Here is a 25,473-nt window from a genome sequence, read left to right as displayed (position 1 = left end):
TTCTGTAATTTGGTTTACAACACTCCATAGCTGAGAAGGTTTATCATTCTGACTGGTTATGATGAAGCTTGCAACTTTGTCAGAAAAGCAAAATGTGTGAATAGGCATTCACTTTTTTAAAAGTGTAAAAACATTAAAAATACAGCAGTACTTCTGGACTTAAGCACTGAAAAGCTTCATTACCTCTTACTACAACTAGAAAAAAACAAATATTTCACAAGAAAATGGCTTTTCTTTTTTTTTTTTTTTTTTTTTTGGTCTAATTATGGCATGGTTGTATATCTGCTGTTAGTACGCCAGTATTTCCTTTCCTCTTTGAGATTACTGCATTTAGAATGCAGTAAACAAGTCTATGCAGCCCCACAACCTGACTACATTTCAGCATTTTTAGCTGATGTCTGACAGATTTTAAAGCATTCTCTTTTGTGGGTTGTTTGTTTTTTCCCAAGCACAGCTCTGTTTCAAATCCTAGAATTTTTCACACGGATAAATGATATCAGAAAACTATGGAATAAACTTTAAAGAACTGTATCTCAGTTATAAAACAAAAAAATAAGAGCAAATCTACAATGGTCTAACATGACACATTAAGACAAGTCAATGAAACATATCTCAATGAAGGCAAGAAACAAAACAGCATTTTTTCCATGTTAGTCAAATGTAGTCACTTACTGAAGAAAGTACTTTTTAATACTGATGTTAAACTTTTCTTCTGTTCTGAACTAAAACATTTCCTACTTTTTAAAACCTGCAAAACCAACAGTGTAAAAGTCTTTCAAGTTAGTGCACTGCAAGTTGTTACAGTAAATCAGTTTCACATTTTTTACTGTGAAAATGCTTTCAAGTTTGCTCACATGCAAGACATTTTTTGGAACAAATTAACAGAAAAAAACCCCATACATCTGAATATGTATTTTAATTCCAGTGGAAACATGCATTGTTGTTCAGGGAAACCAGCTGTGATATTGATATGCAACCTCTCACTCACATTCTCACCCCCTAGGACAAACTGATATCAGTTTTCTGTCTTTCTCCTTTGCTCCCTATCATGAAAAAAAGACCTTTAAAACATTCCGTGTCCTGTGGCTTCTTAACAATGCCAAGAGCATTTTTTACACAGAAAGGAAAGTACAAAATACAATGATTAACATAAAAAAGTACAAAATACATTATTTACACGAGACAAAGCAACATTTCACTGAGTTATAACAACATATTAACTCACCTGCAGGGTTTCTATTTGTTTTCTGATACTGTTGTTAGATGGCATCTAAATAAAGCAATGTGAGACAGCAAAACATAACAAACATGAGAATGGGAGGCACATGCATGTTAGATGAAAAAAAGCACAAAAACAACAGATAGCTGTACACCAAGGACTCTATTCAGTAGAAATAGTTTTTTCTATAGTGGCAAAAAAAATGTTCCTGTACATTCCTTCCTCTCCCTGTAAGATGTAGAATCAATTTTCTGACAAACCTGCTAAAATTATTTTGTCTAAATACTAGTCAGAAAAGCAGGCAAAACGATTTTGCAATACTGACTGATGTTACTGACTGGTGAAATTCAACACATTTAGCTCTCCTGAGCTCAAAGCTGCAATGGCATCCTAGCTAACATGAGGATTAAGGTGAGAGCAGTATATGTCAAGGCACTCTATTTGGTAGCCTCTAGGTCTGAACCAATCCCTTCCTACTCATTTATCTGCTATTTGCATTGGTCCAGACCCAGAGCTATTTAAGCCTTCCCCATAGCAGTTAACAACTTAGCAGTAGGAAAGAAAAAGAACTAATGCCTTAGGCTGCCTAAGTTGGGATGTTTTCTCCTCAGGCTAAGGCCACTCTAAGGATAACTAAGAAGGCATGTACTGAAACCAAGTGCAAACAGTTTACAAAGACAATAAATCTTGCTAGATCAGGATTCAGAGCACCTTCAGGGATGTTATCAAGGACAGTGTAGCTGCCAAATAAAGTAACTGCACTGAAATACCACAGGGTATGAACACAGTGCACCAGTTACTACAGAGAGACTGTCAAGGTGTGAGATTTCACCCCACCAAAACAGGAGACGGCTTAATTTTCCGCCAGTGAAGTGTGGCCACAGGACATTCCTTGCCAGGCAAAAGAATGTACTTGGCAGTCATCATGGAATGAACTGAGCACCATGAGTTCACAGCCTGTGTCACCTCTTCAGTCCATGCTCATCGTATAGCATTCCTGTGACAAGGCCTTGGTGTTATGACTGCCGCAATTCTTAACTTCTCCATGTGACAGGGCTAAGATTGAACTTCTTAGCACTCCAAACTATTTCCCAATAACTGTCAGCATTACTTCGTTAAATAACATCAAAGATGCTAGAGATGATGGGTTTAGAATCCTGATTGCATTTTACATACTTAACTGCAAATAAATAACTTTGGTGACTAGGAAATGAGGAAATAAAACGGGGAAAGGGAAATCTAAAAGACTAAGCTGCTGTGAAAATCAGATTTGTAAATTAATGAGATTACTTATGATAGATTGCATGCATTTAATTAGCTTCAGAAACAAAGGAACACATTCATTCACGAGTCATAGGAGGACAGTAAGGGTGTAATTTTTAGGATTAACCTCAGAAAAGTTTCTGCATAAGCTAGGCACCTCCTCCCCCCTTGGCCCCACAAAAAAAAACCCTGTTGTATTTGACAGGCCAAATTTAAGCAACCCCAAAAGCATCCTAAATAACTCACTGATGGCAAAGCATCAGGACACTGCCAATTCTGAGTTGCAGAAATTCATACATAAAATTTCTGCTGAATAGAGCCTTACAATAAATGTGTTAAGCTGTTAGTAGTTAACAAAACTAAAAAAATATATAAAATGCATGCTACCAGTTGAATTCACTGGCTTTTATAGTTTTAATACATCCATTATCAGCAATGGACATTATGCCAGAAAAGTGCAATTCCTAGAGTGTAAGAATTTTTTAAAAAGCTTTAAAACAAAACCAAAAGAAGCCTCTGTAAGCAAAATAAACAACATAAAAAATCTAGGCAAATATTGCAAGAGAATGTTAGGTGAAAAATATACAAAAACCCAACAAGCAACAGAAAAGTGTGGAAGATGTCATGAAAACAAAATGATCCTTAACAATCCAAGCAGCTAACCCTGTTTCCATTGCACTTCATGCTGGTTTATATATTTTAGCTTTGGAATCACCACTCATACCTAACCAGAATGAATATTGTAAAGGTCAATCAAAGAATTCATTAAAATTATCAAAATCAATGCTTAGACAAAATCGTGAACTATGTTAATCAAAATTATGGAAAGAATATGTACAACAATTAATATTGTAAGTAACTCATGAAAAGAAATCCCTACTTTTTAAGCATCAAAATCTCCACATTTTGTCAATCAACTTTTGTTTACAACTTTTGTTTAAACTTTTGTTCAGATTTTAAGATCTGAAACCACAAGGTTAAAAGGACACTGTAATTTTGATATGGAAAATACGTATCACAAGCTGTAGACATTATTTATTTTCAGGACCAGAGATTCATTTTCTGTCCCTTCAGTAAATGAACATAAATTATTTTCTCAAATGTAATCTTCAAATTACACTTTGTACTTTCTCTAGTAGATGACAGCACTTATTAGCAGAAACTTCTGTAGATTTTGCTCAACAAAACTGAAGGCCCCCATAAGGGAGATATCCATTTCCAGAATTAAATAACATCATAAAAGGTTTAGTATTAATGAAGACTAAAGACTTTTTTTTTTTTAAATGACAGTGTCCTTTTAAATAGCTAAGTACTTGTATTTATTTGGCAGTCGGTGTCTGAGAACATACTGGAACAAATGCTAATGATTTGCAACAGTTTCTGAATTGAAAAGGACTCTTACCTTCAGATGTGACAAACAGTTCTGCAGGAAAACGTGCCAGTTATTTAAAAAAAACTGTTTCTGACTGACACACAACAGGCAGGTGATCAATGGATACAAAGCCTATGAGCAGGGGGGAAAAAGAATCGATCAAATTGCTCTTAGCAGACCTCCCAAGTCTTGTACATCGAGAATGAGATAGAGCTGGTTCCTGCCTCAGGCTCTCACAGCAGCTAGGACTGGTCACCAGGTTAGCGTTCTGCTGTAGCCTTTGCCCTGTACTAGGACATGTCCGCTAGCCAGGAGTGAGTGTCGTAAGCTGTGCGCTGCAGAGCTCACAGTATAGCGCCAGGGGACCACAGTGGAGCTCATCTACCAAGGCCTGATCTCAAGCAAAGGCTGCTGGCAGACCTCGCCCTTCTTACAATATTCGCTTTCCCTGCAATCTTACGAGTCATTTCACAGGGTCTTCTGTGGTGGGAGAGGGAGCCGCCTTTGAAGAAAAAAACAAAACCTATCAGCTCAGAAAAAACTGAGGCAGACTCGAGGTTGTCAGAGATTTCACTGCTCCTCAAGCTGTACTTTGATTAATCAAGAAAAACTGGCTTGATAATGGCTGTGAGTATGCAAACTAGGATGACCTAGCTTTGCTTTTTTAACATAAGATTTGCTTAAAATGTAGTCATGGGGAAAGAAATCTGTAGAGATTTCTATCAGAAAGAGGTAATAAGATACTTTGGAAAAAGAAGAATAGATTACACGTGGAGGGGAAAAAAACAAGCAGAACAAGACTACTTAATAGGCTGTTATTTTGCTGGTAAGTCTTGCCTGCCACTTCCATGTTTTAATTAGACATGATAGTCCTTGTATGTAAGTTCTTATCAGAAGAGTTATCGGGTTAAATAACACTGTGCTAAAATGAACTAAACCAAGAACAAGTATCAATTTAAAAACAATCTCACAAATGAGATAACAGCACCACAGCTCGCACAAAGAAACAGATAAATATCAAAGCAAATGCAATAAATGTAGCATTAATTGGATTGTACTCGAACTGAAGAGTTGAGATTGAAATTAATACAGCTTTTAACATAAGATAATGTATTAGCTTAAAAGCCTATGATGAACAAAATGCAGAAGTTGAAATATTTCTTTAAAATACCAGCGAATGCTTCTTTCTTGAACTCAAGTCAAAGGTAGTCTGATAAAGCATCTCCACAAAATTTTTCAAACATGGCACATTCACTTCATTTTTAACAGCCTATTAAAAAAAATACACACAGAAATTGATTTAAAATTTTATAAAGAAGGTATTTAAAACATGCATTAGAATGTTCATAGAATTTAAGAACATTCAAAAGTTAAATCTCACATTGGCTAAGCATTTGATAACAGTCTGAAATACAAACAGAAGCATAATAAACCATCACCATAGCTACGTAAGTTACAAAACAACCAACCAACTGCAAAACATTATTTTAAAAACATGGTTTGTTTTCCATACTTACAGAAAAGAATGTAAAATAGTTAGCCACCATATAATAAATAAAACTACACTGAAACCCTTTAAAAGTATGATTTAATGTATTTCAAAAATAACAACCATTACTTTTTCATTGCTCCCCTTTTTCAGTGCTCCCCTTTCCTTTCATATCCCCTAATTATGAAAAACTGGAAACTTGAAAGAAATGACACACAGATTACTAGGCAATCAACAACACAAGTGGTCTTTGTACAGTTTGCACAACTAATGAAGGAGATGAACACACCTCTACACTTTTATTACACGATCCATTCTTGCATTCAAAACAGCCTTTTCCCCACTCCCGTCATCTCTTATATTTCTCTCCGGATGCCTCTTATAATCAATTTAAGTGTAAATAATTTTGATGTACTACTCTATTCTTTGGATTTGGGTTTTTTTCATATTTATTGAATTCTGGCCTGTTTTGTGGGTTTTTTGTTTGTTTGTTTAGTTTGTTTTTGTATGTTTTGTTTTGTTTTGCTTTTCTGGAAGAAATTGTCTATAAAAGTAAGTTTGGTAATTGCATGTTCTTTACAACACTGCAGAAGCAAACATATTTATTTTCATTTTGTAGTTTTTGACAGAGAACCAGAAAGGTGAAAGTGATTTCGCCATTTCTCCAGTTTTCCCAACATAAGCTTTTTTATATATACACACAAATTTTTATTTAGTTAGTTAGTTAGTTAGTTTAGTTTTTTATTACAGAAATAAGAGTTATTAAAAGATATACCATGTCCAAATTGCTAAGAACAATCTCAATACATTATGGTGCAGAGACATAAAAAAACCAAAATACTGTATACTGCAAGGTGTAAAAAAGAAATTTTTACATTTTAAATGACTTTTGTCATACGTCCAAAGTATTTCTCTTTTGCTATTCTTAAGATCTAAGTTGTTCGGCATTTCCCCTAGTGACACTTCATAAATTGGAGCCAGTTGTTGCCAACACCTCACTGCTGCTTTCAGATATAACCTTGAGCTGATAGATCAACTTTAACTTCCCCTGTGCCAAATATTCACCCATCCATTATACCTGGAGGGTCCACATCCGGTTGTATTTTTTAAAAATGCCTAAATGACTCAGCAGGAGAACAACACTAACAAAGTCATAATGCTGAAATCCAACAGCTTACTCACTAGTGATTTTCTGTACCCAAGATAACAGCAAATCCAGATTCAGTTCTTCCCCCTACTTGAAAAGATTCGAATTTGCATCTCACGTAGAGAATGACTAACCCTCTCAACTCCATTTCCACCTGGAATGGGGTTCTCAGCTTCTGTTTAAGAAGTGCCATTTATACGAAAAGTGAGTCAGAAAGAAAGAAAGATCAAGACAGCCTCACCAACTGCTGAAAGCACTGACTCAGCCACTATTTGTAGGAAGAGATCCACAGCTCATCACAGACACACACACCGCACAGCTGATGTGCTTGCCTCTGTGACTACCACAGACTAGTTCCAATTCTAATGCTGCCTTTGTCCGATCAATAAACGTGGGGTTTTTACTATTTAAATTACAATTTTGTAAACTAAAAGTTATATTTACCTAAATGCTAAGTACTTTCTTTATTCACTACTCACTTGACCTGTCATGCAACTACGCAATTCAAAATGCATCTACCTCTCATCAAGTTAGGTCATTCTTCTCTAGAAAAGAGAAGAAATACGCCCAGGTAAGACTAAAACTTTAGTCAATTAACAGTTGCTATCAACACCACATCTCTGTGGTCATGCCCTAAAATGAAATATCACCTCCATTTTAATATATATTTTTTTAAAGTTCCAAAGTTAAGAAATCTAGAGAAGATGAACATATCCTTGCAGGTCATGACAAAACAGATACACTTGAAAGACAAAGTAGATGTCAAAGATATTCTTCAATGCTAGATTTTTTCTTCTTCCATAGGAACTCACACTCTCCCTACCTGACTGTAAAAATGTTATATATATCAGTTTATTCTAGAAAGCACTTAGAGATTTCAGCTAATAAAGAAATTCAGTGAGATCTCCAAATAAACAGAACATTAAATACATGAAATTTCCATCTTTTAGAACAAGTATAACATCACAGTGTTGTGATATAAGAGTCAAGAAAATAAGAGCGTTAAAAAGTCCTGAAAATATATGGGAAAACCATCTAATCTGCAAACTGTACCAACAAACTTCCCTTCAAAAGTTTACACAGGTGCTCATTAGTAACTTACTTAGCAGCATTTTTAAATATCTAAAAATGCAATATAATGAAGGTTATTGGAAGCAAATGTAAAAAAGGAGAATGGCGGGAGGAAAAAAATAATACTTACAGCAGCCACAGGGATAAGAATTTCCACAAACAAGCCAGCAAGTGCATGTTTTATGTCTTTATCTTTTACTTCCAGGAAGTACTGGGCACATTCCTTTGTGATGAAGAATTAAAAAAAAGGTTTTGAAAAAAGAAGAAAGACTTAGAAATATCGTACCATAAATATTACTCGCAGTAACACACCAACTACAAATTTTGAAAACGGTGTTGCTTTCTGTAACAATAACAACTTTACAAAAGATTGGAAACTTTAAATGCCTTTTGGCCAGGAACTAATGAAAACCTGAAAGTTTTTTTTTCTTTTTTTTTCTTCTATTCAGAATAAAAAAAGATGCACATTTTTCTTCTACTTGCCAAAAATAAATGCTTACCTTACACTGAAATCACTACAAACTAACATTTTACATTTTTATGTACTTGTTTGAATTTCCAAGGTGACTTTGACACAAGGATGCAAAAACAATTTTACAGAGGAATAAACATCCATACATCTGTATGCATGCTTCACTGTACAAAACTTGAAAGAAACTGAACTATCCAGTCAGTTGTAGATTTCTCAGGACTAATGTCAAGGTCAACGGCTGTTAAACAGCTAAACAATTGTTCGATCCACAGTCAGTAGAAGCAAACAAAGATTCAAATTCTCTCTGAGAATGAAGTGTTTTTCAAACAGAAGTGCTTGGTATCTCAGCCATTTAAAAAAAGATATCTCAAGAAACTTCTTTTTCAAACTACTTTCATAAAGAAATAAAAATAGTAGATTGCTACCTATCTCTATTTAGTCTCAAACAATTTCATGTATTACAGGTTAGCCACATTACTGTGACAACTCAGAATGGGTTCTCATTATGGTAGATAATCATAAACCATAGAGAAACAAATGATTCATGCATCTGAGAACTCTGAAACTAACAGAAAAGGATGAAGGATGACACAACTGAGGTAACTGACTGCAGTAAGTACTGTTGCACTTTCATGATCTAAACAATCAAAATAATGCTTAAATCAGTTTGTTCTGATATTCGATTACCTGCATGAACTGAAATGATGCTTCAAAATCCTCCACAGGATACATCTTTACTCTAAAAAACTTCATTCCCATAATCAAACTGATGATGCTTTGCACTACATGAGGACTCTGTTCTTTCTGCCGCAGTTCTTTTAATTCAGTGACAAACTTCTTCCTAACAGCTTGAAACCTGAACAAGGGATACAAATTGCATTTATTTGCATTTTCTTTTACATGAAGTCCTTAATTCAGAACTGATGTCTTTATTCTGTAACTGATATCAGCATCTACAGTAAATTAAAGACAAACAAGATGAACCCTGATACTTAAAAGCTAGGCATTTCAAGAGTGATTACCACATTGGAATACACTTGTTAACAGAACAAGTACTGCCAGCCTCTTTTCTCTGCATCTTTAAGTTGATTCATTGTTGTACTAAAGTAAAGATTATGCCTTGATTTGTCCAATCTATTGTGCTGGAACATGAGGAACACACATCAGCCTAAATTATTTGTAATCGAGGCCACTAACAAATGCTGCTATATTAAATACTTTTCAACTCTACTATCATTTTCCCCAAGAAGAGTCAGAGATTGAACTTACTTTGATTGAGCAAGAACCCCTGTCACTTCTGCATATAAGTCTGCAATAATATGCACATTCCCAGTGTTGGTTCCTGAATACCTAAAAGAAAGAAAGAAAGAAAAAGATGGCATTCCATATCCTGTAACATAACCATAAAACAATGAAATTCATAAATAAAAAGCATAGGTGACATTTGGGCACAAATTGGACAAGTTTCATCTGAACATGAGAAAGAACTTCTCTACATTGAAAGTGACAGCACTGGAACAGTCTGCACAGAGAAGTTGTGGAGTCTCTTTCTCTGGAGATATTTAAAACCTACATGGACACTACCCTGTGCAACCTGCTATAAGGAATCTGCTTTAGCAGCAGGTTGGAGTAGATGACATTCATAGGTCTCTTCCAAACCCTATGATTCTTTGACTCTGTGTAAAATAGTGTTGTTTCATTGATCAGATGCACTTTATACAGGAAGTTAGTAGATACTATTGTTATCTAACCTCGATCCTCTTTTCTGGCTCTTGCTGGCTATGTAAATCATTCTGTGCAAAATTAACTCTATTATTATTACATCTAACAAAGCTGTGCTCTTTCAAGATACATGTTCAGTTTTAAATTATCAATCACTGCTCGTTTACAATATTATCACCAATGTGTTACATGTGAAGCAATCAAATGAGAACAACTACCACAGTGAAGCACAGGCTGAATATATATACAAATCGTTTATGCAGATGAATGCAGACGAAACTCACCCTTCCTTATGTTTAAAGTGCTTAAAAGCCAAGTTTAGAACTTCATGTACTAAGGGATCTGGCACTGGATGAACAGGTATCTGAAACAAAAGTGTTATGTATAGGTAAGTAACTGTGCACATATGTGTATGATGTATGAAGTGCATAAATAGGACTGTGAGGTGCCCTGCAGAAATATTTCCTACTCTCATCAGAGCACAAATCCTCTGCTGGCATATGAGGCCAACCTCATGCCACAACATATGAACATTTACACAACCTAAGATCTTAAAATTAAAGCAATATTGGTGGTCATGTAAGACTTGGTGCAAATGCAAATAGACAAAACAATAAATCTTCCTAACATTAGGTAACAATTAGGTGACAAAATCGTGCTTTGTTTAAAAGGTCCTTCTTAGAAACAAAACAAAACAAAAAATCAGTGGTTCTCTAACACCACTATCTTCCTCAGTTTCAAAAGGAAACAGCTGACTGAAAAACACAAGTGTATTTTTAAAATACAGAAAAGATTACTCTCTTGGCTACAAAAAATGAAGCATTTATTGTTTGAGAATTTCATACTCTTCTGTGCAAATAAAGCTATTTATTCAAGAATTTGGAACAGGCTGTTTACATGGATATACAATACAATGAGTAATACACAGTCATTTAAGTAAGATTTTTGCTCCTACACAGGTCGTGCCCGTAACCCTCTCTCCAGCTGCTCTGCACTTATTACAGAAGAGGCTGGATTATAATCCTTGCATACTATATATCCAGTTTCCAAGAATTAAACAACGACAAGGCTTCCAGGAAGACAGGCAGGATTAAATGTGAATGTAAATATGTTTATTGATAGAAAGCTATCCTTTCGACACTTTGACTGCCTAAATACAAAATACATTACAGGCTGAACATACTTCCTTCAGATAACCCGCAAGACTACAGTAAATGAAGGATTCTCTGTGAGATAGCTTGGTTCAGTGGCCCACTGAAGTACTTTCCCAGAGAAAAATATCCTTACCAGGGCTCTTAAGAAAGAAAATTTGGGCATGGTGGGTGGAAAGCAGGCAGTACCTCTAACTGAGACTTGTGAATGCATTTTAATGCAGAGAGAATCCTGACCCTTAGCTTGCAGAGGTGATTTGAGATGAGAACTTCTACAGAATTTAAAGATCAAACAAAATAATACGAAATACAAAATAAGGAGCATCTAGACCACTAGACACACAGGTGGCTGTTTCCTGGGTTTCTACAGATGACTAGGAAAGGGATTTAGACAAATAATTTCTCTAACAGAAGAAATACAGCCAAAACACTGAGATAATTCCACATTGAAAAGTTCAAGATATAGAGAATTCCCACTAAAACGAAAGTAATCATCAAAACTACATCAGAATTTCTGTTCAGAACTTTCTTTCCTGCTTCAAAAGACTGAAGAATAAGCACTGAATTAATTGACTCCAGAAAAAACACTTATCTGGATTACATGTGTAAAAGGTGCACCAAGAACAACAAGAGTCACTATGAAAGATGTAGCTCAGGCTCTTTTCAGACCAAAAATGTGGCACCTCTCCTGAAATCTGGACCCATTAGCAACACACATACTACTCTACAGAAAAAGTGAAACTAGTTCAGAATGCAACAAATGCTCACACAATCTATTCCATTTCCCTTTTATTTCCAGCACTGATAGAAAAACTGAAGCAGATAGGGAACATGAACAATTTATTTATATACTTTCTGTAAAACACTAACACATAATAGTTCAGTCATTTTAATACTGTTGTTTAACTGTGTTGCTGTGTTTGCAGCATAGGAATTTCCCTTTAGGTGACTGGTTGGTTTCTCAGCAAAGGATTGACAGCTCTGAATTGTGTTTCACTATTCCCACTTTTCTCTGTACCACAAACATGCCATACACAACCACATAAGCACAATTTTCCCACAAATTATCTGCAAACTAAGCCATATCCTTTCTTTTACTTAATACAGAAAGCCAATTAATTTTCACATACCTACACACAAAAGACACAAAATATATGAGCAAACTTCCTGCTTCAACTACTTTCAAATATTTTTTTTCCTCTCAAATATGTAAGAGAAAAGGCTGTTACTTGAAGCCAAACTCTGCGATCTTATGCATATACCAATGCTAATCTTATATTAACAAAACTTGTGCATGTGCTGCATTAGCAAAAGGCAAAATAAAGTTACTTATCCTTTCCAATTAAAAAAAATGTGACATTTTAATCTTACTATTCAACTTCACACTGTATTTCAGAAGTGTCTAAGCACACAAAAGGTGCTGAATGTGAATAAAATGTTATTTTTACAACTTTACTTTTTATACTGCATTAGCAGTTTTGGTTTAGCGGATCCAAGAAATGCACTGAGATAAGGCAGGGCATAATTACAACCTCACATCTGCTGATCATACATATGCTCCAGTTTTCTACATAAAATTTTAGAGGAGGTGACTAAAACTGAGACGAAAAAAAAAAAAAATTAAAAGAAATACGTCAAAAAACTTACCTGTTTTAGAACCTCTATCAAAACTAAACAAAAAATGAAATCTACAGCTAAGTCCCTCCTTTCAAGTAGATAGTCTCTTTCACGTTGTTGGTCATCCCTAAAATAAAATTAAATAAATAAAATCAAGAACATACATATCATACACAACTAATCACAAATATCACAGAGGAGTGCACATATCTTCCGTGCAATTACAGTGCAACACAAGTATAAGTGCTTAGAAATACTTTAGAGTTTCATGCAGCACTAAGATCTCGAGCCCTCTTGAAAGGACCTGCCAACAACTGAAAAAAAAAAAACCCAAAGGGAACAAACTAGCTTGAAGTAATCAGGGTCCAAAATTCTTCTTTCTATCACCCACAAAATTATTAAGTCATTTTATGGATATCAATCACACAGTTAAATGCAACAACTCAAAACATCTTCCTCCTCTGCAGATTTAGTCAGTGATAGACCAAAATACAAAATGTTTGTCAAAAAATAAACAGACAAACAAAAAAACACCAAACACAAAGCACAGTTACATTTTCTTATAAGACCCACAAAAATTGAGCAGACTTTTGCAAGGAAAACTCTTACCCCTTTGATTTTGTGCTAGATCGAGGTCTGTATTCATAGGATTCATCTTCTGTTCCATTTTGACGCCTGTACCAGTCAAACAAGGTGCGTAACAAGGAGGGGAGACAGTGCTCTGCTACTGAGCTCATAGAGCTTATCAACTGAAAAAAATAAGAAAAACTTTACCACAACAAAGCACTCAGACTTCAGTATGTACCTCTTCTATTTAAATAGATCTATAATCATTTTTTCAGACATGTGTTTAACATTGTTTTATAAAGGGTGTAAGGATATACAAGGATATAGTAAAATTTCACAAAGCAGCAACATCACATATAATTTCATCTTGGAGAATAAATAGTAAATATGACACAAAGTTAAGTAACACGGCAAATATAAGTAGGCAAATTACTCTGAAGCTCATGGGGATTACAAAACTCCAAATTTATACAGAATGCCCAGGTGAAACCACTGAGAAAACAACGGATATTTTCAGAAGTCCCTGAATCCTACCATATTTTCCTGAAGAATCATAGAACCATAGAATGGCCTGGGTTGAAAAGGACCTCAAAAGATCATCTACTGGGTTGAAAAGGACCTCAAAGAGCATCTACTACAGCAGGGTTGCCAATCACTAAGCCAGGCTGCCCAGAGCCACATCCAGCCTTGTCTTGCTTACCTTTAAATTATGACAGATAAAAGATAACCTTTCTAAAATGAACAAGTATGTAATCGCGAAAAACATGCTTTTGTTTTGTTATAATGGAAACAAGAATAATAAAAATGAACTTAATTTTAATATTCTAACTCTGTGTTTAATACACTCGTCTGCCTAGATCTCAAGCTATATTTATTTTCAGCCTAACTCCCCTTTCAGGAAAACAAACATAATGAAACAGTGTCAGTAAAAGGCATTACAGAAGGAAGACCTTAAAATGATATGAAATTTGAATTATCTGCACTTCCTTTAACTTAAACTAACCAAACTTTTCTGTGACCAAGCGTGGAGGGGAGAAGAATGACTGCAGAACTGACAGGCGAGCCAGTCAGTTGCTAGAACTGTGGCTGGGAAAGGAAAGTTAACACATTGTTCCCAAGTGCCACACACTGATTACTTCTTGCAACTTTCAAATGAGAGATTTTGATAGAAGCCATCCTCTTACTACAACTTACGGATTTCTCACTATTCAATACTCCAGAAACCTAAGATAATGTCAGTATCAGAGTTTCTTTGCCCTCATTTAAGGCATCCCGCTTTTTCAGTTTTGGGAAAGGGATGGGGAGAAGTTAACCACAGAGAAACCTCACATCAAGCTTTCAACTATCAGAAAACTTTACTCCACTAGTTATCCATGTCACAGGAATTAAGCAGAATTCCTGACTCTCTGAAAAAAAAAAATTATCACAGGGAACAGAAAATTTTTGTCAGAAAAATAACAACAGTGTTCTATTGACAACAAACATAATGAAAGAACAAAAAAGAATTCACACATATATATGAAACCAAAATTTGCTATTATTAGTACTACATTTTTAGAAAGATTATTTCTATATCACAATTTCAGAAGTTGTATGCCATATTTTTTCTAGTTTTCTGCACTCAGCTTACTTGCAAAATCTATGTGTAGCTTAATATGCAAATACCAGCAATTAATAAAAATATCCTGAGAAAAACTTCTAGGGGGAAAATTGTAAAAAAAATAAATAATTCTGCTGATTTATAGATTTCCACAGATGATCCCAAATAAATAATTCAAATAATTTTGCTCTTGGTTAGTTTTAAAATACTGTAGCTATCAAAAAACTTAAGCTACATCCTCCCTAAACCATATTCCTTGCTTGTGAGTTAACCTTCACTTTGAAGATAAAAGCCTCAGAACATGTTAGATTAGAATTTATTAGAAGCCTACATAAGATTTAATGGGGAAGGGATATTGGAAAAAAAAACTTATACATCAAATGCCATTTGCCAGTATCTGTTTTTCTTTTGGAGGGAAGGAAAAGGTGCATAGATGGCTTTTAACCAGCAGTTAAATCCACAGACTGAGGTGCAACACCTATATCGAAGGAATAATGGAAGCTTAAAAAACTGCAGTAACAGAAGATACAAACAGAATATTGCAATTCATACAGTAAGAGGCTACTAAAAAACAGTTAAGAAAAGCAACATGTAATTAATGGGGCACTATCTATGGAGCTGCTCGTCCATAGCAAGGAAGAGGTTACAGGACAAAAACATGCCTGAATTATGAAAGAAGCACAGACAATAAACACAAATAAATTCAGCAGTTATTCCAGGTGCAGATCAGTTAATCAAGTGAAACATAATAGCTTTACAGTGAGATAATACACTTAGGAAAGAATGAAGTTACGCCCTGTATCTACCTTCCACTATAGAATCAGAAAGCATCAAGTAACTGAAATCAGCATTAGTTGCTTGTAGAAGCCAAACCCCCAAACACTGAAGTAGAAAGCAATTTAGGCATATGCTACACAAAGCTAGGAATACACAGTCTTTTTGTCCAAACATGTTCAACATGTTACCTTCAGTAGTTTTCACTGTCATTTTCAGACAACTAACCTTCTAGTTCCTTATCATCATGGAAAACAAACTCTTAGATTTTTTAAATTTTTTTTTAATTTTTTATTTTATTTTATTTGCTTCTCCTCTATGCTTGTTTCTAACAACTCTGGTCCAGTAACTAACCTTGAAGGGTCTAAGTCATCAAAGCCAACTCAGGCACTCCAATAGAGATGCTCTAACCCACCTCAACACTGTGTAGCAGAAACACAGGCCACCTTAATCCTACATGAACCTCCTTCCATGGCATGCCTCCTACCTGATCAAACTGAAGATCTTCACCTCTTTGAAGAGATCTGGACAAGAGCTTTTCCTGGAAGAAAAGTAAAAAGAAATATAAACCTCATAATACATTTCACCAAAGATAAGATTCTTTCTTTTTCAGTTATATTACAGAACAAAGAAATAACATCTAATGTGAATACTTGCATTATTTTTCAGCTAAAGCTATTTCTGAAAACATGAAGTGTGCTCACAAGAAACTGAACAGAGATCCAAAATTAATTCAGCAGCACAGTAGTAATAATACTAATCGTTAATAATACTGACAAACAGAAAACCTCAAACACCTCTCGCCAGCAGCAGACCTCACAGAAATGTGCCCTATGGAGGCAGTTGGCAAGGTGGGCTGGGCTGGGCTGCCATTCCCCTCTGAGCTCACAGTCTTGCTAAAGTGATCAATTGCTCAGTCCACTGCTAGTCTGCTCTTTCCCTGAACAGCAAATGGAAAGAGCTAGAAACCAAGCCCAGGCAAAGGAGTATGGCAATAATAATTTCCTTCATAAGGCACAGAAAATGAAATATTAATGGGATTTAATTACAATATTTCATTGCTACCAGAACCATAAAACATACCGCTCTGTTAAAAGCAAAATTCAATTATATTTGTGACAAAATAATTCAATGTGAATTAAAGCACTGTGGGAAATGATACAAAACACTCATGAACTATAATAGGTACAGCTACAAGAAACACAGTTTTTGCAAGTCTCTTGCTAGAATACCTGAAAAGTTTTTTTTGTTTTTTTTTTTCTTTTAAACAAAAGACCAAGTCCCTGTGATGTACAGATTGGCTTGCTAAACCATAAACCCAGGTGCTAGAATAAAGCCTTAAGTGTACCACTAAAAAGCAGTACGACATGTAAGGATACAGTGAGCATTCTCAGCTAATTACAGACACACTTTCACTTTATTGTATACAAACCAGAAACCCCTCTATCTTAGATAAGGAGAGCAGAAGTACTGGATGTAAAAAGCTAGAGGAACCTGCGGCAGGCGAGCCCAGGGATTACGCAGCCCAGCAGCAGCAGCTAGGTGGGATGGCACAGCAGTGTGCAGCTCCCAGCGCCTCGCCAGAGCTCAGCAGCACTGCACCACTCACAAACAGCAACTGCTCAGCAGCTTGGCATGGGGCAACACCCTTCTGCCAGGCTGCTGATGGAAATTTACACAGCCAGCACCGCTTGGCCTTTAACTCCTGCAAGACCACAGCAGACAGACAACATGGGAAACGGATCTGGACTGGGGTTGGATGTACCAAGCTCAGCATTCAAGCCAGCTGTTTATTTTACCTCATCTTAATTGTGATCTTGAAAATTAGAGACAGTTTCTGTCATTTTCTGCTTCAACTGCAGCTGTATCTTTTTCAACTACAAATAGTGTATCTTGATACTACTACAGCTCTCTAAAAACTTGAATTCAGCATTACCTGGGCAAAAGGCATTCACCCATTCCGAAAGCATAACATGAAACAGAACACTGAGAACACCTACTGAGAATTCAGACCAATTTCACTTTCTCTGATTCAGAAAACCCCTGTTTATACAGACTACTTGATTGCCTAATTGAACACTATCTTTAATGTACATCTCAAGTACATTTTAAATAAAACATTTTTAAAAGGCCGTTTCAGGAAAATGCATTCAATACTCTACAGTAGCTCTATTTGTTCATCAACTGGTGTTGAAGCAGGAAGGAACAGGTTTCAGAAACGACAAAAAACACTTTTTTGAATGTTACAATTATTTATAATTTGATGTGTTATGCCTGTTCAAACTACCGTTATGAGAGTTTACATTTTGCAGCAGGTACTAAAAGTTTCAAGGAGTAATCGGTACATCAGAATCTCCTTTTAATTACAGCCCACCTCCGTTTTGTTTTGTTTTGTTTCTTGATGCAAGGAAATTTTCTGCTGTAGTGATGAATTCATGTACCCATACTGTGCTTTCAGATAAACTGCACAAATAATTGTAATCACATTGATTGCGAGAGAAGTGTTCCACCCAATATAAACACTGTATACTGCTGAATGAGCTGAAGGAAAACTAACTGGAAAACTATTTCCTGAGAAAAAGTGGACTTTCCTATCATGTGGAGAGGTGACCTTCCTATAAAACAACTGGTAGAGCTGAGGCTCCTTCAGCCTGCCTGTGACACAACGCCTGGTGTGCCATGCTTTCACCACAGTCCTGCAAGACTATTAAAAAGGTGAATAAACACTGAGGTTATTATATCCATTGCATATGTCTAAAACCAGAAATAGCTAAGCAAAAGAACACACACACACAAAAGTGAAATCACCCAGAAATCTTGAGACAAAAAAGGCCATGTCAACAGATAGCACACTATTTCAAGGTACTTCGACAAATTTAGCTCTTTATTTTTTTATTCCCTTCCATCACCATAGTTGCATATCAAACAAACATGACATGGCCAAATAGTACTCTCTAACCCAGTCACGGGTTTATCAAGGCCTTTGATTTATTTGGACAGCTTTAAAGTTTATTTTCTTTCATAGAGTTTTTCTGACGCTGCTTTGTCATTGACCCTGCTGTCTCATGCGAAATACAACAATCTGCCCAACAGCATGAAGAAAAGGTCTGGGAACTTTAACTGAATTCATAATTTAAGATTCATCTTTCAAGCTTTCCGAAGTTCAGGGAGAGATGGAAGCAATAGGTCTGCAATTATCTTTCAAAAGAGAAATGAAAAAACCACTATTGAATTATCCAAAGAGCAGTTTGCATCTGCTGAAAGCAGAAATGTCAACATACGGCAGGCAGCAATGACCAGGATGTAGACGTGTGTGTGCTGTGCAAACAGTCGTGCTGGTAGAAACAAGTTCCACCCACTGGTCTCATTTCCACAGCTCCCCAGTGCCAACCCCAGAAGCCTGCACAAGCTGGCATGGCAGTGGAGCTGCTCAGGTACAACTGTTAGTTTGCACACTTGCTTTTGTCATCCTTCCCTTGCAAGTACCTCATGCCTCTCAGTTCTCTCAGTTATCTTTTCTCAGTCACAGAACAACCAGAACTAACAAAGCACAAATCTTGTTTGAGTCATTTCTCTTTTAAAATGAAATACTGACAGAAAAGACATAAAACAATGAAAAGCAACATCACACAGAGTACCCTAACAAAATTCACAACAAAATTCACAACGAGAGAACCATTGGATTGCTTTTGGGAATCAGCTCCTGAATGAGCAGCATACAGCCTTCCCTGCCCCAGCTATCCCACAGTGACTGTTTTTCATTCACTTCTGCTTCTCTGCTGGCATGGGCAACTTCAAGTTTTAAGCGCCTAGTAAAGTTTCTAACTTCACTGGCTCCAAATATTATCCAACAGCCTGTCTCCATCTAACACATTAAGGATTTATGTAACAAATATGTATGTTCTCCACAGCCACATCATCTGACAAAACCAAAACAAATTAAAATAGCAAGGGGCTTTCTTCTCTTCCTACAAAATCTTTTCTCCAATTTCAGCCAACAATTTTCTATTGCCCCTTCAGATTTTCATCATCTTTCCTAAATGTCAAAAACTAGAAGAGAACAGTCAGTATTTATCTCAAATGTTACATACAAAAATAAGATCACTTTAGTACTTCCCTTCATTCAGCATTCCCTTCAATCCCTGTATGGGCTCAGGTTGTTTTACTTTTCCACAGCTTCTAGCAGCTCCTTTAAATTGCTGTCTGCCTGTATAGCTTTTCCTTCTTGTCAAAATAAAACCAGGAATGCTGTCTATGTACCAAAATTTAAACCTACCCACATTACAATACATTTTGTTCAAGTAAATTTTAAAATGTAGCAAATGAGCCAGACAGAACTGTTAAAAACTTTCACAAACCACTGTTCTACCAATAATTATCATTTCATATCTTCTCCTAAGGAATTTTATATGCACTGCATGCACTCAAAATATCAGTATTACAATCTTATTAACAGATCTTGATTAATTCTTGCAATTACCTTCAGTTCATTTGAATTACAGATGCAAGAGTTCTGGCCAAATGCTACATTCAACAAGCAAGTTGTCAAAAGATACTCAGACGGCTTTCACTGGTTACCTTCCTGTTTGCTGCCAGCATCACAGGTCCACACCTCTCCTCTCTGCGCCTTCTGAAATCATTCTTGAGTATTTTTATGTGTTTTTCTGCAAATACTGCTGTAATTTCTTACCAAACCCTCCTGAACTCTTAAACCATTGTAATATCGATAAGGAAACAGTAAAGTTATGTTTAAATTGTCTGGTACACACACAAGTATACTTACGCACAATGTATACTTAAATAGGTGTGTGTAACGAAATGTTTTCTTTTCCTTGGCCTTTCATCTGATTTCACCTGAAGATAACTCAGTCAGAGGTACCACAAAATATGTTTAGTTCCTTTTTTCCTACCTTTTTTTTCTGCCTCTTATAACATTTTTCATAGTTTCAAAACTGGGGTCCAAGCACTCACACATGCCTTCTACTTTAATAGGACTACTCATTATAATGAAAAATGCTTCTGCAAGCAACTGCTGCACACAGAGGCCTTTCAATTTAGTTGATTTTCTGATTAACGTTTCGAAATATTTTTTATCTTTAGCTTTTGACTAAAGGGACTTCAGATTTCAACACCCAAATTCATTGTGTGCCCAAACTGCTGTGTTCCCTTGTCCTGTTTTGCCCAATAAATACTAGTACAGAGACTGTAGCTCACTGCATATATGCAGGAAAGAGGGCAGGGGAGCATGGGATGGATACTCTTAATATTATAACTATTCAAAGCTATTTGTAGGAAATGGACATCTAGAACAAAGGTTTATTTGTCAGTGTGCCCACAATACAGCATGATCTTGATCCCATGCCTTTGGCACAGCATGGTCACGATCACTGGTGTGTTGTGAGAGAAGACAGCCTATAACAGCAGTTAATGAAAACATTGAGGACATGGTCATGCTGTGGAAATATGTTACATATTTGCAAGCACGCAAAGTTATAAGGCTAGTAACATTTTAAATTTTTACAACTGCATCCAGCAAATTAGTGATCTTGCAATTTATTTATTTATTTAACTGTAAAAGTAAGTACAAGCATGGACAAGAATACTGAGGAACTGAGCAATGTCAAGAATGATACGTGCTGCATTATGTCACAGAAGACAATCTGTATATTAACTTTCATTTCTAAAAATAATATAATTTTAGAAAAAGTTCTGAAAGTTGCAATGCATTGTGTATGATTTGGAGACTAGTAAGTGCCTTGGATTTCCTACTTAATTCTAGGATTGTAAGTCGCTTCTGAATATTAAAAAAAAAGAAAAACAAAAAGAAAAAAAAACATCTTGAAGGAATACTGATACTGAGTCAGAGTTCATTCAAAGTAAAGATCACAATTGAGCATAGTTTCCAATTAAAAAAGTATATATCCATTTAATTTCAAGAGCATGCCATCTATATCAGTTCAGGTGAACACAAAGCTAGACATGAGACAGCAGTGCGTGCTTGCTTGCAGCCCACAGAGCCGATTGTATTCTGGATTGCAGCAAAAGAGGAGTGGCAGCAGGGGAGGGCGGTGTTCTGCTCTTGTGAGGCTCCACCTTAAGTACTGCATACAGGTCTGGGACTCCCAACACAACAAAGACATGCTATTGAAAGTGGTCCAGAAGAGACCATGAAGATGACCAGAGGTCTGAAGCACCCCTCCTGCAGAGACTGGACCTGGGCTTCTTCAGCTTGGAGAAGAGATGGCTGCAGGGAGACTTCACTGAGGCCTTCTAGTACCTGAAGGGCGCTTATCAGCAGGAGAAGAAGTGACTTCTTATGTGAAATAATAATAATAGGACAATGGGAATGGCTTTAAACTAAAAGGAGTGAGACTTAGATTACATACTGGAGAAAACCCTTTACTCAGAAGGTGGTGAGGTGTTGGCACAGCTGCCAAGAGAGCTGTGCGTGCCCCAGCCCTGGAGGTGCTCAAGGCAAGGTTGGATGGGGCCCTGGGCAGCCTGAGCTGGTGTGGGGCAGCCCTGCCCACAGCATGGGGCTGGAACTGGATGGGCTTTAAGATCCATCCAATCCAAACCATTCTATGATTCTGTGGTTACAAACAGAATTTTGCATTTTACCTAATCTGCAATATATACTGGATACTGTGTTCCTCACATGTTAGTGTCAGTGGTAACTTACTTGGCAAACACACCAAATGCATCTTTCTTTGAAATTCTATTTTCAAAAAAATATTATTTCAAAGGAACATCAACAGGAAACATGCTTTTGTAGCAGTAATGTAGGAACATTTTTTGTAGTCACTATTTCCTTTTGTAATTTTTCAGAACTTATAAATACTAAGAGGCTTTACTTCCAGTAACCACTTAGAACAGTTTTGAAGGAAGTCAATAAAATATTATCTAGGTAGCAATTTTGTTTGTAGAGGCCTGTTTATTATTCAAGTAATCCCCTGCAAAAACTGAACAGTATCTGTGGATGTTTTTTTCGGTTACCACAGATACGATATATCAGCTTGTTTTAGAGAAAAAAATAACCAAAACAAAACCAGAATCATTTCAAGGGATATTACCAAAAACAAAAAACAAAAGCAAAAAGGACTCACCAAAGGTTCAGCCATTACAACTTCAATTTTCTTTTCAGCCTGAACAGCAAATTCAGCGAAGAGGCTTTTGATGACATACTCGCCAGGTTTTACATCTGGATCAATAGTAATGTTAGACATGATGATGCCTCTCTTTTCCCAAGTGGAAGCAACACTTGGAGAAACTCTGCGTTTATTTACTCTGCTGGGTGGCGTGGAGGCTATTAAAAAAAAAAGAAAAGAAAAAAAAAAGTGAGCTATACAGCAGAACTTCTAAATAGTGACACTTTTCGATACTTTCTCATCCACCACATAAATGTATCCACACAGTACATTCTGTATCCCAGAAGGAAACATCCAGAAGTCTTTTTCAACTCTTATTTTGCATTTGGCAGGAAATTCCACTCTAAGGTTAGATAAGGGAGTACAGCATAAACTCTATTACCAATAAAACTCAAAATTGCCTCAAGGTGTGTGAACAGCCTCATTCTGAACATAACTGGTTGATGACCATGATAAAATACACAGACTTTAATACACAACGTCTTCAGTTCAAGTATGGCTAAAAATCAAAAGTTCAATTTTTAGGACCACCTCCCTGCATTGTGAGATGCATCTTCTAGAGGTGATGTTTATGAACCATCCAAGTTCAAGGTTCTACTTGGTCTACAAGAAATGCCTCTCTGCAACTTCTGTCTGCAACTTGATTTTTCCAAAAAGAATGCAAGTTCCTTCCAGAGATGTCACACTCACTATTTTTCTCCACTCTTGTTGTGGTTTAACCCAGCCAGTGGCTAAGCACCACAGAGTAGTTGCTCACACCCACCCCCACCAAAATGGGACAGCAGAGAGAAATGGAAAAAAGGTAAAACTTATGGATTGGGATCAAGACAGGAAAGGAATGGAAGCTGTAATAATAATAATAATATCAACAGCAATAATAGAACATAGAGAACAAACGACGCACAATGCAATTGCTCACCAGCTCCCCGCTGTCCGATGCTCAGCCAGGCACTGAGCAGCAGCAGCTTCCTCCCCCCAGCCAGTTTTTTCTCAGCATGACGCCAGTTGGGACAGGACATGCCTTTGGCCAGTCTGGGTCAGCTGTCCCACTGCTGTCCCCTCCCAGCCCTTTGTGCCACCCCCAGCTCCTTGCTGGCAGAGCAGCACAAGAAGCTGAAACAGCCTTAGCTCTGTGTAAGCACTGCTCAGCAACAACTAAAACATCGGTGTGCTATCAACATTATTCTCATCCTAAATCCTAAACAGAGCATTGTACTAGGAAAATAATTAACTCTATTTCAGCTGAAACCAGGTCATCCCTCTAACAAAAAATCTTGAAGATTTGTTCCCTGCCAGCCACATTAAATAACTGATCAATATATTATTCTCTCTCTCTCTCTAACAGAGCTTTCACTCATCTACTGAAATTGTTCTAGGCTAAAATTGCATATTTATCCACTTTAAATTTCACTTTTCCCCTCTAAGCACTTGAAAGCATTTCTTTGCTATTACTACAGCTACTGTCTGACATGACTAGCAGTATCAAAAATCAGGTATTACAACTCACTGTTCAAACTGCTTAATACAGCCATGACAATTAGGGGAAACAATAATAATTCTCATATTGCACACATAAAATCAAAATACTTATTGGCTATTAAGTTTTTTTAAATAATAGAAATAGATACTAAGACTTCTTATGATACTGAGAATTTCCAGTGTGACCTACTGAAGGGAAGGAACCTGCTTTGGCAAAGGGGCTGGACAAGATGAGTTCCAGAGGTCCCTCTCAACACCTATGGTTCTGTGTTTCCTATTCATACTAGGATTTTCTTTTCCTATGTTAGTTGTACAGGGAGTCTAATATCAGTCTGTTTTACTTTGTTACTTACTGTGCTTTGCCCAGGTAAAGCTCTGTAGGCTTTCTGTGATTAAAAAGGTGTTGAGATGCACTTTACCAATTCTTCTTAATTTTCAAAATTTTCATTTGTTTTTAATTTGTGCGAATGCAATTCCTATGTGCTAAATGCTATCCACAACTTTCACTCAACATCTTTTCATTCTTCATCTCATCTGTGAAAATATTGGTTATCATGGAAACCAAGTCATAAGAGTCCTTTGCTTACAGCCTTCCCAAGTTTGCCTGTAAGCCGCTCAGAATTTCTTCTGTAACCTCAGAAAATTACGTTTGACAAAATGCAGATTTCCTCAACTTCCACAGAAGGTATCCCTGTATCAAATGCATTACTGAAGCTGACAATTCAGCACAAAGGGAAATGCACAAATGGTCCCAATTACCTCAATCTCTCATGAAAAAGGAAAGTTCCTCTGCTTAAGCTTGTTAGTATGTATGATCTGTGTTTTTCCTCCAAGTATTTCTAGCACAGATTTGCTGCTCAAACCATTTTTAAGAAAAGATAAGCCGTGCAGTTTGAGCAATACGTAAATTTTGCCATCTATAAACTGCCATATGTCCTCTTACAGACAGGAAGGAAATGCCAAAATCACACAGCCTTGTTGCCAGTAATCAGGGGGCACAGCAGGTGATGTGCCAGAACACCCAGCACACAAGCACACCTGCCACATGTCATAATGTGCTTCAGAACATCCTGTGAGACTTCAATCTAACTTTTTGGTCTTGCTGACAAAAGGCACTGAAATGTATGTGCCACACAGTGCAGGCAACGAGAGCTAGGAAGTGCCGCCAGGCTCCAGATCTGCAGGGTGGAAAGTCACTACAGCAAAGTACACCAAGGTTTTTGGGAAGAGACCAGACACCAAAGTGCCTGCAACAAAGGAAGACAACAATCCGAAACACCTAACTTGAAAGGAAAACTCTTTTCTTATCCCACTTACCCACTAGCACAGGATTTTAAACCCTCTCAACAAAAAAGCCCATTTTGTTTCCCTACAAGCACTCT

The 25,473-nt window shown here is 36.6% G+C and overlaps 1 protein-coding gene across 6 annotated transcripts in view; it reads right to left on the bottom strand.

The window, feature by feature from the left end:
* Nucleotides 1-25,473, bottom strand: part of FRYL (FRY like transcription coactivator) — a 153,235-nt gene that overhangs the window by 66,497 nt on the left and 61,265 nt on the right. For 4 of the 6 annotated variants that reach the window (XM_042872197.1, XM_042872192.1, XM_042872193.1 and 1 more), the window contains 11 exons: nucleotides 22,571-22,770; nucleotides 15,952-16,005; nucleotides 13,133-13,272; nucleotides 12,554-12,650; nucleotides 10,040-10,119; nucleotides 9,303-9,383; nucleotides 8,721-8,889; nucleotides 7,692-7,784; nucleotides 5,026-5,124; nucleotides 3,885-3,986; nucleotides 1,226-1,270 (listed from right to left, as the gene is read on the bottom strand). In XM_042872197.1, the coding sequence (XP_042728131.1) occupies nucleotides 1,226-1,270; nucleotides 3,885-3,986; nucleotides 5,026-5,124; nucleotides 7,692-7,784; nucleotides 8,721-8,889; nucleotides 9,303-9,383; nucleotides 10,040-10,119; nucleotides 12,554-12,650; nucleotides 13,133-13,272; nucleotides 15,952-16,005; nucleotides 22,571-22,690 (1,080 nt within the window). In that variant the 5' untranslated portion in view covers nucleotides 22,691-22,770. The remainder of the gene's footprint in view (nucleotides 1-1,225; nucleotides 1,271-3,884; nucleotides 3,987-5,025; nucleotides 5,125-7,691; nucleotides 7,785-8,720; nucleotides 8,890-9,302; nucleotides 9,384-10,039; nucleotides 10,120-12,553; nucleotides 12,651-13,132; nucleotides 13,273-15,951; nucleotides 16,006-22,570; nucleotides 22,771-25,473) is intronic. The other 2 variants (XM_042872194.1, XM_042872195.1) reach the window with 1 other exon arrangement.

Source organism: Lagopus leucura, unplaced genomic scaffold (genome assembly GCF_019238085.1).
Source record: "Lagopus leucura isolate 7727_CA_CO unplaced genomic scaffold, USGS_WTPT01 Super-Scaffold_100004, whole genome shotgun sequence".
NCBI classification, from domain to species: domain Eukaryota; kingdom Metazoa; phylum Chordata; class Aves; order Galliformes; family Phasianidae; genus Lagopus; species Lagopus leucura.
Note: the sequence above shows the minus strand (reverse complement) of the source record. Positions and strands in the feature narration are given on the sequence as shown.